The following is an 18,638-nucleotide window of genomic DNA, read 5'->3' on the forward strand; positions in this document are numbered from 1 at the left end:
ATAAAAATGTAACATATTTTTACGAATAATTTGCTACCACACACTTGGTATTTCAAGTAAAATTGTTGTTACATTTATGGCCGTGACACTCTAAATTGAAATTTAAAATGCTATTTTTTGTCATTCTATTCAGAATATCATTTTCCATTTTCCAAAAAGTTACAGGGGTGAGCCACTTTTGAGAACACTTTTAAAGGATACGGTCATAATATGGAAGCTGTTTTAATAAATAACATAAAGTCTTCTGCTTGTGTGATCTTGCTTTTGCTGTAGCCATATTAATCAATCAGGAATACGGCCTAACCAGGTATCCGTTCTATAAACTTTTAACTCTGATAAACTTTTAATATTCACTTACCATTCTGTATATCTGTAATGCGCTTCTTTTAATTATAAATATTTCTTAACTTAAAAGAAATATATTGATATAAATGGAAAAGCAACGAGTTATATTTTTTCAAATTTAAATTGTTATAGTTCTAAATCATATAATGCGCATTTCTTTTTCAAATAAATTATATATTAATTTGATTCTAAATTATCAGATTTTGACGTAACGAGCTATTTAGTCATGTTTGCTCGGAACCAGAAAATTAGTTCAAGTTGTGGGATTTTTAAAAACACTAAAATAAAACCTACTAAAATTTTCATATCTCATATTTGCCTTCGAAGTACATGGAATATTAATTTCAACTAATATCTTATATTTATTTATTTTGTGGCGCATTAAAGGCATCCTTTGAATATATTTTTAAGAAATATGGTCTTCGTTTGACCATTATACTTCACGATCATGAAAAATGTGTCTCGTAGATAGCCATTTTATTTCAGATTTTCTTTAACTTCTAATATTTATTTACAAAGATCATCTTTAATTTTACATTCTGAAGTGTAACGTCGTCTATTGCACTCATGTGTTATATTGTAAGAACATGCACTTACCTGTATATACAATATTATGATCGAAAAAAAACGGCTTCAGCGATGGCAATGAATGAAGATCGCTGTAATTTTATATATAAAATTATATGGATAGATCATTGATCGTCATTTTTCAATTACACTTAACATGCACTTAAATAGATTTAAATCTACAATCTAAGAAATAAGCTTCTTTTTTGTTTTCCTCCTGCGATTTCTTTTAGGCATTTATTGTTTCAAATTTCTTTTTACAACCAACTCAGCCTTTATCCCAACTATTTAAAAACATAATTCAGGGAATTCAAGGTGCCTTTTTTTCAAATTAATATATTTTTTAAAAATATGCGATAATTGTGAGTAGTTTAATATTTAATAGTTTCTATGAAAACATTTGCTTCATGCAAATCTGATTATCTTAATGTATATATTAGATATATTTATAATCTATGTGTTCAACTAGGGGAAATTATTAAAAAAACATAATTTTGAAATATATGAATCGCATTTCTTCTTATTCGCATAAATAATAATTTCATGCAAAATTGCTAAATCTATAGAATTTAACCTTATGATATGCAATAGTGCCACTATACTATAACACAACGTGGAACCCTATTCTTGTGTTATACGAGGTAAGAGAATGAACGGATGATTGTTTTTTTTTCGTACTGTTCTTCCAAGGCAATAATGTAAAATTTGCAGGCGACATATATGGCAGTGACCATATGAAGTCAAACATCTTGTAAATAGTGCCTACTTAGACTAAGTCGGTTTAACTTTTAAAAATAAATAATGTTATAAACCAAAGAAATATATTGTTAATAAGAATCTTAATTTTTTATGATACTACTCGACTACTGTTTAATTTTAATACAAGAATCATTAATAATAACAATATTTAATAACTAAACCTTTTTATAATGAATTTAAAAAAAAATATTAATATGATTTTTCATTTCAGTACATGCGGCGCCATCAATTGAAGCATGTCCACCAGACAGTATTTTATCGGATAACACTTGCATATGCAACATGGATTCCTGCGTGAAGCCCCCTTGTCTATCGGATTTGGAAATAGTAACTAGTGGTGATGAAAAGCCCGGATCCTGTTGTCCTCTTTATTCATGTCAAGGTAGCGTACTAATCTTTTTAATATTAATGCAGTATTATAAGTAAATACAATCAATACACAGCAGCATACTATACCGAGAAAAAGACAAGTTAGGTTTGTTAATACTTTTAAAGTCATTCCTTAAAATCGCCTTCATATTTTATAAAGAAAAAGCCATGATCTTATACAAAAAGTAATTCACAAAAGTATGAAAAGGGTCATTGGGAATATTATCAATTATTTTGTTCTTTTTAGGCTGCAAGAACGAATCACTAATCAACGGGAAGTGTCCTTGTGCTCCCGGGGCAGTGATCAATGAAAGAGGTATTTGTGAATGTGTGGAAAAGGAACTGCATCTTGTTAATGGCGAATGCGTTTGCAATCCTCAACAATGTGAACTTCCACATGTTTGTGGAAAGAAGCATGTTTTAACAACGATAGAGGACGGTTGCTGCCGAAAAACACGGTGAGTTGTTCTCAGTAGATGGTTAAATTTTATGAGAACCTAGACGTTCGGTCAGTTAGTTAAATATCATTATTACTAATCATATATTATCACACTCTTGGATACTCGAGGCATTCGATGAAATTTCTACTTGTACCTAATTGTATCAGTAAAGTATTTGACTAATATTCTTAAATAGAGTGAATAAAGTCTTGTGGAAAATAAATAAATAAACAAAGAAAGAAAGAGGTTTGAAAAAAAAATTGTGAAAAATATGTGATTTATACAATAGTTTTTCTTATGTTATATTATACAAGGTTGCAATATAAAAAGTGGCAATCGGGAATGTCAAATAAAAATACTATCATGAGATTTCATACAGATTGGTAGATTAGAGAAAGAACATTAGGTTTTTGTCTAAGAGAAAATCAAAATTGATAATTTTTAAATAAATATGTCGTTTAATTAACTATTTTGCTAGAAGACTATAATAAGTGGGCAACAAACTTTTCTGTAATGGGCAACACAAGGTAGACTTGTAGGGTGATTCAAAAAGTTTTATGGTATTTTAGATCTTGGTAATATTGTTACGGATTCCGTGGGTCCACTAATTTAAACTCACGATAAAATACTTAACGAATTTATTTTCTCACTTTATACACAATTACTAACTTATAACACACAACAAACTAAGATTCCTTCACCAAATTGTCCGATTTTCAATTTCCACGCGGTATATTCAAATTTCAAAAACTGTCTCAGTTGTCGATGGCTCCGGCTTATATACTCTATTGACTGCTTCTCGAAATTTCCCCATTCTCGGAAAGCGTATTTCTTCATACCAGACAATTCTATTGTCTGATTCCCTCTTTACTTCTCGACTTGACTAAAAGATGGCGCCTGAAAAAGTCTTTTAATTTCTGGCGGATACGTTGCGGTTGTGCAGGCAACCAGTAATACATTTTTAATTTCTGGCGGATGCGCCATTTTTCTTGACATTGCCCCTTCTCAAATTTGATCGTCCCGATCAAGGTTTCCTGTCTGGTATCTCTTCAATCGATCCAGATGAACTACTTTCATCTTACTTCTAGGGCTGCGTTGAATCCGGTACACAACATCATTTATCCTCTTGATGACTGTATAAGGACCTTCCCATGCTGGAGTTAACTTTGGGGACCTCCTTTCTTGCGCTGTGGGTTATATAACCATACCAGATCGTCCTGTTGAAATCCCGTAGAATTAGCTCTGAGGTCGTAACGAGCTTTCATCCGGTCACTGGCTAGCGTAATCTTACTTCTTCACGGCCTTATGAATTCCCAATAATCTTTCCTTCCTAACGACTCTTTCGAACGACCGTCCAACGTTATCTTGTTCCATTTTTCCTCCAGATCGAGTACTTGGTCCTTGTCTAGCTGCGCAAATCTTACAACGTTGACACCATTTCTTAACATCTTCACAATAATCCACCCAGTAAAAGCGATCTCTCAGCTTGCTCAAGGTCTTGTTTACCCCAAGATGGGCTCCAGTTTTACCACCGTGAATTTCTTCCAATACCTGGGTAACTTTCTTTCTTGGTACCAGTAACTGAGTTGTTACTGTCCTGCCATCCGCACTTTCCCACGTGCGCTTTAACAATCCATTCTCAATAACCAGTGAATTCCACTGAACCCAGAGAGCTTTGAAAACGAGGCCCTCTGTTTGCAATATCCTGCCACGGTGGTCTCTCGCCGTTACCTTCCTTGAGCCGTAGTATTGCTCTGATGTCTGATCTTCCATTTGATCTTTCCTCAATTGTATCGTCGTCCATGGTTCGTCAGTTCTAAGCTTAAAATTCCTTATTCTGATAGTGCTTTCGCGATGTTTCATTTTCTTGTCCAAGGTAGCTCGTCGTCGATCTAGGTCGTTGTCGATAATTTGTACCCGTCCTACACGGCACCCAACGGTTTTCTCTAGTTTCCCGAACACGGTCTTCTTGGTATCACCAGGTATCATCACAATTTCCGATGATCTTTCTTCCATATTTCCTGGTCTCTTCTCTTTAGATACAGAAAATTCCTCATTTCCGATTTTCAGGATGTTTCTACGGTGATCGAACGAAAAACCATGTTGACTGATCACATCCATACCCATGATAAAATCATCTTCAATGTCAGCCACCAAAACGCTATGCCGAAACTTCAAATTCCCTAACTCCAATTCCATGAAAGCCTCTCCCCGTACAACGGCCATTTCCCCCGTAACTGTACGTAAATACACTCTTCTTCTAAGAGGCATCATCTTCAATCCTTTTGTACCGAGTTAGTCCGCACCAACGATACCATAGCGCCTGTGTCCACAGTCATTCGAATTCTTCTACCATTGACCTTCCCGTTGATCACCAAACTGTCAGCGGTTTTCCCTAGACTCCTAACGGAAAACATCCTAGGGGCTCTGTTTTCTTCAGCCAATACTCGCTCATTAGTGTTGATTTCCTGGTGCCTATGTTCTCTCGATGGTAAACGGAATCGCATTTGGACGCGGCAATCCCGTTTGATGTGGCCATTCCTGCCACATCTATAGCAACTTATGTCCTGGGATCTTCCGATGTGCCGATGTTCTCTGGATGGTGAATGGAATCGCATTTGGATGCGACAATCCCGTTTGATGTGGCCATTCCTGCCACATCTATAGCAACTCATATCCTGGAATCTTCTTTGGCTCTCTGTCTGGGTGTTGTTGACTCTCTTGTTCACTAGTAATTCACATAGTTTATTAAACATCTCCTCCAAACGTATGTGAGAACTCTTTGGCTGTTCCTCAACCGTTACCGAGCCTATCTTCGGTTTAGGAATGGCGCTAAATGCAGCTTCTATTTCCAGCGCCCTGACGAGTATTTCGCCGCTGCTGGTAGAAAATTGCGATATTTGCAGCGCCCTCTGTAATTCGTTGTCCCTCAGTCCGCTGATAAAGCACTGAGCAGCGAGTTCCTCCCTAAATCCTTCCGGTGCTTCAGGATACGCTAGGTGTACCAGCCGACGTAAGTCTGCTTCAAATTCCTGCAGACTCTCTCCGGACCTCTGCAGGCGTGTCTTGATCTGTGCCTGGTAAAGTTGGCGTCGATGTTGGTCGCCATATCTTCTGTCCAGTGCAGCGACCAAAGTTTGGTATTCCTGCTGTTGGGCTGCAGGAATAGTTTGCAACAGTTCCAGGGCAGGGCCACGCAGCGCGATGACAAGTGCCGCTGCTTTCTCCTGGTCAGTCCATCCGTTGGCAGCGGCGGCTGCTTCAAACTGGCGGTGGTACATCGTCCAGGTGGTTTGTCCATCGTAGGTCGGGGCCTTGAGGTTCGCAGTTCCATGAACGCCAGGTGTCTTTACTTGTACCTTGGTCTTCTGTAGGTCCATCTCTAATTTTTCCATTTTCTGCTGAAGGCGTTCCTCAAGATCTTCTACGGCTTCTTGAAGGTGGATGTCTTGCCTTTTTTTCAGTTCTTCAAAGTTCTTCTTAAATCGGTTTTGATCTTCTAATTTTTCTTTCTGGCGACGCACTTCTAAATCTTCAACAATTTTCTCCAACCGTTCTTGTCTAATTTCTTGATTTTCAAGAATTTTCTGAAGCCGGTCCTGTTCTTCTTGTTTGTCGTGCTCTCGTTGAACTTTGAAATCTTCCAGAATTTTCTCAAGCCGGTCCTGTTCTTCTTGTTTGTCTTGTTGTCGTTGAATTTTCAAATCTTCGAAAATTTTGTCTTGCCGGTCCTGTTCTTCTTGTTTGTCTTGTTGTCGTTGAACTTTCAAATCTTCGAAAATGTTCTCAAGCCGGTCTTGTTCTTGTTGACGTCGTAGTTTTTCCTCTTCCTTTTCTGTTTCTAATCGGGCTCGCTCTTCTTCTCGTTCTTTACGGAGTCTTTCTTGTTCTTCTGCTTTCTCCCTTCTCATATTCTCCATAAAATCGCCTAATAGTTTGCTTACTTCCTCCATTTTCTTCGCTTGTTCCCTTGTACCAACCATAAAAATACTCTAATCCGGTCTAAAAATCTTCCAATCCACTTAATTTCTTCTTAAAATCCTCTTGAATCGCACTTCCGACACCAATTGTTACGGATTCCGTGGGTCCACTATTTAAACTCACGATAAAATACTTAACGAATTTATTTTCTCACTTTATACACAATTACTAACTTATAACACACAACAAACTAAGATTCCTTCACCAAATTGTCCGATTTTCAATTTCCACGCGGTATATTCAAATTTCAAAACTGTCTCAGTTGTCGATGGCTCCGGCTTATATACTCTATTGACTGCTTCTCGAAATTTCCCCAATTCTCGGAAAGCGTACTTCTTCATACCAGACAATTCTATTGTCTGATTCCCTTACTTCTCGACTTGACTAAAAGATGGCGCCTGAAAAAGTCTTTTAATTTCTGGCGGATACGTTGCGGTTGTGCAGGCAACCAGTAATACATTTTTAATTTCTGGCGGATGCGCCATTTTTCTTGACATTATTATTTGTTTAGAAGATATCCCCGTTTACTATTTGTTACCCTTACCTGTTTATTTAATATTGATAAATTACAACAATTCTAATAATTTTTAGTACTATTTATGCAGGGTGTCCCAATATTCCTTAGACATAGAACTACTACGTATTTTTGGAATCAAAATAATGTAATTGAACACAATTTACCTTTATTCAAAAGTACTTTGTTGATCCGTTAGAAGGCATCTATAAACGTTAATTAATTTAAAGTTTATGAAACTTATTGTAATTTTTTTTGTGAAACTGACATAACATTCAACTTTTTCACGAACTAGATTATTATCACATAGTAGATTTTGACGCTTAGTGAGGTAATGAATATTTTTATGTGTCAACTTCGAAAAAACGTTTTATTTCAAACGTCACAAAAGTATTAATTTTTAAGTAATTATATTTTATTATATTTTTTAAGCAATTTTTATTACTAATAATAAAGCACTTTTACGCCTAAGCACAAAAGTACAAAAATATTTTGTTAAAATTCGACAAGTTTTTTTAACCATGTTTATCGATATACAGGGTGCTCCGTACAACTGTATTCTGGAAACTTCGGCAGCATATTCTGCAGATAAAAATAAGTAAAAAAGTTCGTATAATGTATGTCCTAAAATGCTTAGTTTCGGACATACAGGGTGTAGAAGTTTCATTTTTATTTCGAGTTTTTCCAAATAATTTCTGAAGTAACGTCAATATTTGGATGAAAATTGATGTCTGGGAGTTTTTTGACATGAGAAATTTGATTTTGATGTCCATATGACTCGTACTAGTAGGGGGCGCCACCTACATATTTTTAACTGGTTTGAACAGTAATAACTTTTCGTCCGTACCTGTATAAAACTACTGAGTAAAAAAATATATTTACGACATTTTTTACGCGAAAAGGTCTCTTTGTAAAAATCGCTATGTGTAATGGTTTTCGAGATATTTGGAATCAAATTTCTCAATACCTGTCATCATTGACAGAAATTAAACATGTTGACTAAATAGTTATTAGACTGAAATCATAAATTTGAAATGTTTTTAAAGTTCTAAAAGTTCAACAGAAACTGTTTTATCGTAATTTTTTGCAGAAAAATTTATGATTAATTTAAAAAAGTGAAAATTTCCCAAATGTAATATTTCAGTGAAATAACTATCTACTCTACGTGTTTATTTTTCGTCAATAATGACATGTATTGTCTATTTCCATTCTAAATATCTTAAGAACGGTTGCTCGTAGCGATTTTTACAAAGAGATATTTTTTACGTAAAAAGTCACAGTGATGTATATTTTTTCGCTCGGTAGTTTTATACAGGTACGGACAAAAAGTTATTATGCTTCAAAACAATTAAAACACATGTCGGTGGCGCCCTCTACTAGTAGGAGTCATATTGACATCAAAAACAAATTTTTCATGTCAAAAACCTCCTAGACGCCAATTTTCTTCCGAATATTGACGTTACTTCAGAAATTATTTAGAAAAAATCGAAATAAAAATGAAACTTCGACACCCTGTATCTCTGAAAGTAGGCATTTTAGGACATAAATTTGTACGAACTTTTTTACTTATTTTTGTTTGCAGAATATGCTGCCGAAGTTTCCGGAATACAGTTCGGACCACCCTGTATATAATTAATGACAAGGTATTATATTACTTTTGAAATTGTTTAAAAAATTATTTGTGACGTTTCAAAAAAAATAGTTAACTCATTTTGATACAAAAAATACGTCGATATTCGAACACCCTTTGGGTAAACTAATAAAAATGCTAAATAAGTTTGTACTTATTTTATATAATTTATTTTTAGATGCTTGCCATGTCCCGATGACAGTGAATCGACGAATCTTGACAGCGATAGCATCGAAGACCACTGCGTTTGTCTTCCTTGCAAGAATTATTGCGATCATAACAAGACTATAGTGGTGAAGAAGAAAGGCACCAATTTCCCAGGCAACTGTTGCGACCTCTATGAATGTAAACTGTTGGACAAAACAGAAAAAAATTGTGTGGTGGGTGATATTATCTACGCTGATGGTGAAACCTGGTCTACCGCAGATAAACAAGAGTGCAGATGTCAAAACGCCCTATCGCTATGCACTACGCGAGACGACACTAAGAACTGTATATATGATGGTATTATGAAACAACACAACACCACTTGGAGAACAGATAACGATTGCACAGAGTGCACCTGCTTGAACGGCGATATCAATTGCATTTCCCATTTCTGTGAAACTAAAGAGGCCAAGATCAAAGAGAGCACCCCTACGTCTTGTACACGGAACGACAACATATACGAACATTTGAAGATATGGATCGACGAAAGAGATAATTGTACTGTATGCCAGTGTTTCAATGGTAAGTAAATATTTCTGTACTTTCACATTGGAGTGTGCTGTTAGATATAAAATTTTAGACTGCAATGTGCAATTGGAATGTGTTACAACACCAAAATAAAAAATTAGTTCACTACAGTACACCAAATCACCAAAACACTACTTTTGGCATTAAACGAGCATTTCGCTAACCTTGTTATCATTTTTATCAAAGGCGCGTCCAGTATTACAATTAAAGTATTTTGGTATACAGGGTTATACAAATTCGAGGTACGAACATTGGTATCTCGGTAACTGTAATAGATACGAACATGGTTAAACTGGGGCGAAGTTGCGCTTTGGTTCATCAAGATGCCATTAAAAAAGTTATAAAAATTTCAAGGATTGCTGAGTTTTTTGGAAAAAAAAGGATTTTTTTGAAAATTAATTTTATTTTTTCCTGTCGTTACTTTTAAGAAACTCAAAAAACTAATTGCACATTCTCATAGCCACTTAGATAATTTGTGAAATACAGAGGTCAACTTAATTTTTTTAAATACGCCTGCATTTTTGCATTTTTTATTTTCGGTTTTGAAAGAACTCGGTCTCCTGAGTACAATGATATGCCACACTTTATACTTTTTTTGTTTTGGGTACCTTAACAACAACAAAACTATTTAATTATTATTTAAAATAATTTCAAGTCCGACTCTGGTTTTTAAATTATTTAATCTGATTATATTCATCGCAACAATATTGATCAGCGCTAATTAACATTGAATAAGGAAAATCGAGCCAATTGGAAGATTCAAATAAATTATATCCAGGTGGGCAATTTAAAGATATTATTTTTAACTTTTCTTATTGTGAATTTGAAATATCAATGTGCGATCTCATAATATGCGTAATATTAATCGTAGTTATTATAAATAAACCAACTTCTACAAACTAGTTTCTAATGCTCTACATATTCGAAAGGGTTACCACCCTCCCTATTGCACAAATTTATTTTTCGTTCAGTTTTATTTATAGCTCTTTGAACTTTCTTCTTCTACTTGATATTTTTACGTATGCATTTTCTACTCTTTATTATAAATGTTGAGATATATTGATTTCACAAATGACGTGAAGTCGTGTATTCATTTGTATATTATTTTTTATTATTTTATTGTATTTGATTTTCCATATTCAATGTTTTACCCCACGTCATTGTTAAGTTTGAAAGCTTATCAATCTTGTAACGATGAATAATGAATAGATTAAATATTTAAAAAAAACAGAGCCGGACTTGAAATTAGTTTGAATAAATTGTGTTCAAATGTCCGAAACAAACAAAAAATATTAAGTGTAGCATATCATTGTACTCAGGAGATCGAGTTCCTTCAAAATCTGAAATAAAAAATACCGTATAACAGTCCGTATTTAAAAAAAAATAAGTTGGCCTCTGTATCTCATAAATTATCAGCTAATTTGAAAATCTAAAAATACTACTATCAGATAGACCTTATAAAGTGGCTATGAGAATGTGCAATTAGTTTTTTGATTTTCTTAAAAGTAACGACAGGAAAAAATAAAATTCATTTTCAAAAAAATCCGTTTTTTCCAAAAAGCTCAGCAATCCTTGAAATTTTTTTAAAACTTTTTTTATCGCATCTTCTTGAACATCCCAAAGCGCAACTTTGCCCCAATTTAACCATGTTCGTATCTATTATGGTTACTGAGATACCAGTGCTCGTATCTCGAATTTGTAGCACCCTGTATTGTCGTTATCTAGTGTTTTGTAGTTATCTAGTCTCAAATTGTAACTGTTGAAAGTAACACAGAATAGAGATTAGTTCGTTGAGTTTTATATTTTGTACACAACAATAATTGTCCTCAGGTTACCATAGGGTGATAACGTATAGTAGTAAATTTTATCTATACAGTGTGTCAAAAAGTAATGTATATAACTTTAGTGGGTAATTCTACGGATAAAAATAAGACAAAAAGTTCCTATGAATATATGCCCTGAAATGCTTTCCGAAGAAGTTACAGCCCTCGAAAGGGTAAACTGAAATAATATATTTTGTTTATTTTCAAGATCATTGGTAAACCGTCTTTCTTGAAATTTGGTACTCTTACACACATTTAATGCAAAAGCGAATGGCGATAGTGTAAAATTCCGTAACAGTCCTCAAAGGGTACTTTCTTACGACTTTAGGACTTTTTTACGTATACAAGGTACTCTTGGTTTAGTTCGAAACAGTGAGCGGTTTTTAGAATATTTACGTTTAAAGATTACGATATATCGATTTTAGTACTAATACTAAAATGAGAGTTAAAATACTAAAATGAGAGTAAAATCATCAGATTAATTAATTTATAATTTCTTTTTTTATCATTTACCATTTTGCTAATCATAATTATAATCTTTATTTTCTAGGCGTTGAACAGTGTAACTCGACCAACTGTGCCATAAAAGAAACACCGGAAGTACACGAATGCCGTCCATTATCAGATTGCAACAAGCAATGTCCCAATGGTTTTAGACTGAATAGAAGAGGTTGCGAAATCTGTAAATGTAATCCGACCAGGGTTGGTCAAGAGTTACTCAGCAAATATAATATTAGCATGAACGATCTGATCCATATCTTAAACGATTACGTTAGAGAAAAAATCGATTCTGAAGAAACAAATACTACCTCGACAAGCACGACGACCACAACTACTCCTCCGTCCATTTTAACTATTCTGAAGAACGATGAAGGTATTCTTGACAAATCAGCCAGTGATACTACCATTAAGCCAACATGTTTTTCAGAAAATGGTGAGTACCTAGATTAGATTAGATTCTTCGAGGTGGCTATCGTCTTGATCCACAGCGACCTTTTCAGATCTGTTGTGGTGCTCTTCTAATCTTTAGGTTACATTCTCCAGCCCTGTCCTTTTTACAAAGTGTAGCAACTCGAAGACTGAACTCTCCATATAGCTATTGTCAATAGCCTTATTACCGAGAACCGCACATTTGTCAAGCTGTCGCACCGACTTAAAATACTTTCTGTTGTTTCTTCTTTAGATTGACAGAACCTGTACATGGCTGCGTCCGTCAATCCTATTAGCTTTAGATGTCTATTCAGCTTACAATGTCCTGTTCGTAAACCCACTACAGCTTTGACCGTCTTTCTGACAGTCTGCCGTGAATTTTGGCGAATGTTGCTAATGCTAACTATTTTGCCTGCCTCAGCCCTGGTGAATTTCTTCTTCCACCATTCCATAGATTTGTTAGCCAGCCATCGTTCTGTGATCATTCTCATGACTCATTTTGCAATGCTGCCGAATGAATCTGGACAGATGAATGGCATTAATGACCCTTGTTTGACCATTTCATCTGCCTTTTCGCTACCCTTGTGACCTTCGTACCCAGGCTAACGTCACACTGCTACACTCACCCAAAATATTTAGAGCACACACACAATTCCACACTAGTCTAGAATCAACCTGCCAGTGCCTTTCGCGCTGCTCAAGTAATAATAAGTCAGTGAAGACTGACAACCAAGATGAGATAATGATATAAGAAAGAGAAAGATGAGATGCCATTAGAAAGAGATAGAATAAGGAAGTAACGGGTGATTTAATTTTGTCGGCGTCGCGCGTCGAACTGCTGTCCTGCGCAGTGACGCCAAATCTAAAAAAATCCGAATTTATATAGAAATAATTATTTTGATTACTTAATTAATTACTTATGCTATTCTTATTTTATGATTTTGTCAATAACCTACCCTGCTTTGATTTGCAATGTACACCACTGATATTCCTATTCTAAAGGCGCATTCTCACAACTCGTGTACTTGACAAACGTTTGTTATTGGAACATACTCGCCATGTCGTCGTGAGAACGGTTTCCTTGGTCACTCGTCGTGTCCCCACTCTCTGTCGGTAAATATGGCCCGAGTCAAAGGATCACAACTGCTCAAATAATTGTACTGTTATAGAGTATGTCCCGTTTATTTCCGGATCGTAATGCTTTTCGAGTTAATTGCGGATAATTTAAAACGTTAAAACAATAATAGATTATATAATATCAAATTTACATTAATAACTTCAATATTGGCGACATACCTAAATCGTTCTCACAGCAATAAATGGAGTGGACAAATGAATCGTACACGGGAAACAACAGATATGTCACATTTTCATAGAAATTAAGATAGCGATACAACTTTATAGACATGTTAACGTCATTCGAGGAAAAAGAAAGCAATAATACGCTTAGTCCCAGAGATATTACAGCTTGGTTATTTTGCCGTACAAAGAAAAAAGCAGAGTAGTCCGCGCGTAAATGGCAAAAACCAGAGATGTACTTACGCATGGGCGACAAACATGCATCTTGCAATTAGTATTATATGTTATAAATTTAAATATTGTAATAAAAACCTACTTAAGTATTAATTTTCTTTCTACAAGAAAAAAATAATAGTTTAGATTTAGGTTTTATACAACCTTTTCAGGGACGTCCCTGGTTTTCCCCTGTTTTGTTTTGCATTTTGACATTTTTATTTCGGTATTTCAGAATATGGCGATAATTCACAATATTAATAATTCAGAATTGATAGTAATATATATTTTTCTAATTATTCAACCAAAAATAACATATTTCTTTAAAAACACTAAATCCATTTTTCTCGGCTCCAATTAAAATGAACAAAACTGGGTTTTCCCGTGTAGTCTTCAAATGATGTTTTGGAATTTATGGATTTATACGAAAATGAGCCTTTCATATGAATGCCAAACATAAAGGACATAAAAATCGTATTGCAGTGTACAGGGTGGGTCAAATTCGACGCTTTTAAATGGAAACACCGTTTTCTATAGGAGATAGACAAAAACTAATATCGGTGTCTGGAGCCCAATTTTTGTCAAAAACATGATGGTGAAAACCGCATATCGATATCTGTTACCGATTCGGAGTTACCGGGTGTTTTTCAAAAATATGCATTTTTAACAAATCGCTGTAACTTTTTTGCTATGGAAAATTTTGTATTTTTATGAAAACATTTCCAAGGCACCTTTTTACGTAGAATTTAATGGTTTAAGTATAATTTTTTAAAAATTGATAATTTAAGAATTATCAATAGAAAATTTGATTTTTTATATGGGACACCCTGTATATTTTTAATTTATTGAAAAGAATTTAAAATTACTTCTCCAAAAATATAACACACTTGATATTGCTCGATTCATCTTCGAGATATAGAGTATATAAAAATTTGCCTGCTTTAAATAAGTAGGGGTTATTAAGGTAAGTAAGTACCGCATTAACTCAGTAGGGGTGAAAGGTACCCTCTCATAACTTCTAAGTAGTTCTAATTCTTGTCTAGATTATACGGAAGAATAAGGAACCTTTATTCTTCCGCAAATATATCCATAGGATTAGATCCATGGGCACTAAGTCAGGCGGCCTCGACGGCCAACGGCTGAGATCTTGGTAAACTATACAATTATTATTCCTGAAAATGGCTGCAAAAATTTGCTGATAACTTCAGCGTTCAGAGGCGGTGCGTCGTCTTACTGGAAAAAATATGTTTTCGAGTTCCATTAAGGGCATATCATCAATGGGTCCAAAGCCTACTAGTTAAAAGTGGCGAACTTTTAAAAATTCTGTATTTCGAAGGGGATTTTAACAAAATATCAAGTGTGCTATATTTTTGGAAAGGTAATTTTAAATTCTTTTCAGTTAATTAAAAATATAGAGGGTGTCCCAAATAAAAAATCAATTTTTTTGTTGATAACTCTTAAAATACTAATTTAAAAAAAACATACTAAAACCATTAAATTCTACGTAAAAAGTGCTTTGGAAATGTTTTCATAGAAATACAAAATTTTCCATAGCAAAAGTTACAGCAATTTGTTAAAATGCACATTTTGAAAAACACCCCATAACTCCGAAACGGTAACAGATATTGATGTGCGGTTTTCACCATCATGTTTTTGATGAAAATTGAGCTCCAGACACCGATATTAGTTTTTGTCTATCTCCTTTAGAAAAGGGTGTTTCCATTTAAAAGCGTCGAATTTGACCCACCCTGTACAGTAAAAGAACTTAAAAAGAAAACAGAATCACTAGCAACGAATTTCGGGAGGACCGCGGTATCCATTGATGCGACTATACTGTTTACTTTCGAAGGATTTAAACAATGTTTGTGCTGGCGTACTTGTTGAAATGGACACGTCGTGTGAGCGCCACACCTGCCAATGTTGTTTACAAAGTGTGGACTGAGGGGAGTGGTGGGGATACTTGCCAAGTATGCAAATACTGGCGTACTTGCCAAGTAGACGAGTCGTGAGAGTGCGCCTTAAAGTATCTTTTCAAAAAAAAATCCTATTCAAAAAACTGTTCCTTCTAATGTATCGTATGATCGAAAAAGACGGCGTCAGCATGGCTATGTAATGAAGATCGCTGTTCATATGTAAAATTATATGGGGAATGTCATCGACGACGTTCACTTTCAAGCCAACTGGACGCCTTTTTTTCGATCGTACGGTATTTACCTCATATAAAACCGTAATATAGCTTATACCCTAATATATTTAACTATTTTTGTTCAGCTTTATTCTATTCAAAAAAAATCTTTTCAGATAATTCTAGCTGGATAGTACCAGTTGCAGTTATTGTGATTGTTGTAATTGCGATCACGACTGTTTACATATGCTACAAGAGCAAAAGAAGACAAAGTATGGACATAACTCCTTTCAGAGGCAAATACCACACCGTCAATCTCATGGACAACAACAACACCATCAAAAAAAGCTCTATTGGTTATTAAAAAACTCAAATGCTATTATTGTGATATTTTAACTGTATTTTAAAAGCTGCATCGCAGAATAATGTTTTAAATATACATATTAATAATAATCTTTAGTAGATAGATGACTACATCAGAACATAACACATAGACGATAAAAATATTTGTGCTTTTTATATTATGCCTATGGTATTTTTAATATGCAATATTTAAAAAAAATTCTCGGAAAAGGAAGTTCTAGAAAAGGATAAGTATTAATATAAAGGATCTAAACTGTGTAAAGAAAAAAATGTCTATGAAGTACTCGCCTACATGTTACGAGAGTATTACCAAACAAAGATTAATTTAACTATTATTATCACCATTTTTTTCTCTTATTATTTTATAATAATAATGATGCAAAAATTGACTTAACAGTTATTGTTTATATCCTAAATCGGTAGGCAGGGTTAATATAATTTAAAATGAATATCAAAATGTAAATGAGTAACCGATTTTTTTAATAGTTTATAAAGTTAGCCTTATTTTGTTTGATCACAAAAGATTTATAAAAAGAAATTATAAAGAAATTCGGTTCTGTAAAAACAAAGAAAACATGACATTAATTTCATTTCGATCTCAAAATTATCAAAATGTATATTGCTTAGTATTAATTACAGTAGATTTAGTAAACCTAATTTTAGTTGAAGAAAAAGTAACCCTGTAATTTAAGGCTAAACAGTTATATCATAATTTCGATATCAATTTGAATTTGAAACATAAATCACTCTAAAAAAGTAAAACTGTATGCAAAATAGAGTTTCTGTAGATTGTTCCTATCACTAAGACTTCGACTTTACTTTAAATATTTATTTTTGTTAGTTTAAGTTCATTTTTGTTTAACTCCAACAATCAATGCACCGTCTTGAATGAGTGTCTAAAGGCAAATTATATTTTTTATAGAGTAATAAGACTAGTATTACAGAGTTTTGTGGAAATAAATAAGAATAAACCGGTATTCTATAGTTAATTATTTATATTTGCAGATACAGACATCTATTTATATTACAACAGAGCAACCACCTGAATCGCCAGCGGGAAATTGAAATTCCAGTTAGTCAGCTCGGCGTCGAATATATCCATGGTTGGCAACAATGAATTAATCGCGCCCTCGATGACGTAACTAAACGTTTCTTTGGTATCGCTTATAGTTATCATAATGGGCAATAATTTTAAAATAAATTTACACAATTATTAAGTAATAAATATGCACATCACTATGTGAATTACACTTTTAAATTAAAAAAAAACTGTGTCTAGCCCCAGCAAGGCAACTATTAAGCTTTGGTTAGCGTGGTTATTTGGAGGGTGTTAATTCATTGGTTAGTTGGTTATTTGGTGGAGTTATTGTTGGTTTTTACTAATTTATATTTGTTTTTTAGATATTCACTGATTTTCTTTATTTGTTTGTAATAAATTATATAGTAAGCCACAGCTGTTCTGCATCCGCTTTTGTCAAAAACTCTAACGTGATTGGTCAAGCTTAATAGTTGCCTTGCTGGGGCTAGACACAAGTGTAAAAATATATATTATAATAGTGGCTTATGGAAAAAAAATGGCTAGAATCTTTTCATGTAATTTTATTTGCAATTGTTACTCTCGTGCCAGAATATTAACGCTGAGAATATTCGAGGTAGTAAAGTTATTTTAGAAAAATATGTCTCTTAATTATATTAGAGTTAATAATTACATCGCCGCTTATTCAATACATACCTGATATCTGATATCCTATACATATTTTGTCGTCGTCTTTACCTGCCATCAGAATGTAAAACAGTCGAAAATACTGAGCTGTTGTTATAGCAAGTCATACCGTGCTGGCAACTGTTACTTTTGGGTCGGTATTTACATGTGTGGAAGCAAATCGGCATAGGGAACTTATTAAGTTGAAGTGAGAGAAATACGACGGTGTTGCGGCCTTGCCGGTACGCCTTTCCCTATCAAGTAAAGTAAAATCACGATCGCAAACCGCTTATTTTTAAAAGACTTTTTTTTGAAAAGATAACTAGATAAAATCATTTGACATGTTTCTGAGCATCTGAAATGGAATTATAAGGATTATGTGTTATTTATGTGTTAAAAACTCAATTTTTTAACACATAACACGTCATAACTCAAGAACCACTTTAGATATTGAAACTTTTTTTTATTTTGAAGATCGGATCTTTTACAATGTTTACATAAGAAAAATTCGATAAGGTTGTTTTTTCCATTCAAAAATTGTAAACAACACATCCGTTTACTTTTAGAGCACAGCAATTTTCAGCAATCGTGTAATTTTTTTATTGATAAAGATTTTCACCTACTGTCTACGAAGAAAATACAACAGAAATTTTTATTTTTACTGTCGAACACCAACTCAATTCCACTTATTTTTACCAAAAATGCAAGTGTTTCTAGCTTCCACTTAAAAATTTTCAAGCTATTGGGGAAATTACAACGACTCGTTAATAAATAAACAAATAAAGTATCACGAGACGTAATTAAATCGTGAACCTGAATGCATGATGTACACCTTACCCTAGA

The 18,638-nt window shown here is 34.0% G+C and overlaps 1 protein-coding gene across 1 annotated transcript; it reads left to right on the forward strand.

Annotated features, from left to right (window-relative positions):
* Positions 1-1,851: 1,851 nt before the first annotated feature.
* LOC115881835 (cysteine-rich motor neuron 1 protein-like) lies at positions 1,852-18,125 on the forward strand. The gene is made up of 5 exons (XM_030899526.1): positions 1,852-2,053; positions 2,288-2,498; positions 8,784-9,334; positions 11,714-12,097; positions 15,907-18,125. Exons 1-5 carry the CDS (start codon positions 1,954-1,956, stop codon positions 16,092-16,094), a joined length of 1,434 nt encoding a protein of 477 aa, XP_030755386.1. The 5' UTR covers positions 1,852-1,953; the 3' UTR covers positions 16,095-18,125.
* Positions 18,126-18,638: the final 513 nt, after the last annotated feature.

Source organism: Sitophilus oryzae, unplaced genomic scaffold, assembly GCF_002938485.1.
Source record: "Sitophilus oryzae breed Bouriz unplaced genomic scaffold, Soryzae_2.0 scaffold_1743_pilon_pilon, whole genome shotgun sequence".
NCBI classification, from domain to species: Eukaryota; Metazoa; Arthropoda; class Insecta; order Coleoptera; family Curculionidae; genus Sitophilus; species Sitophilus oryzae.

What these genes read in the sequence shown, in the direction of transcription:
- LOC115881835 (XM_030899526.1), top strand. Translation starts at nt 1,954, where the DNA reads ATGGATTCCTGCGTGAAGCCCCCTTGTCTATCGGATTTGGAAATAGTA. An exon ending in TCCTCTTTATTCATGTCAAG is followed by an intron (nt 2,054 to 2,287) that starts GTAGCGTACTAA and finishes TGTTCTTTTTAG; the next exon opens with GCTGCAAGAACGAATCACTA. An exon ending in GGTTGCTGCCGAAAAACACG is followed by an intron (nt 2,499 to 8,783) that starts GTGAGTTGTTCT and finishes ATTTATTTTTAG; the next exon opens with ATGCTTGCCATGTCCCGATG.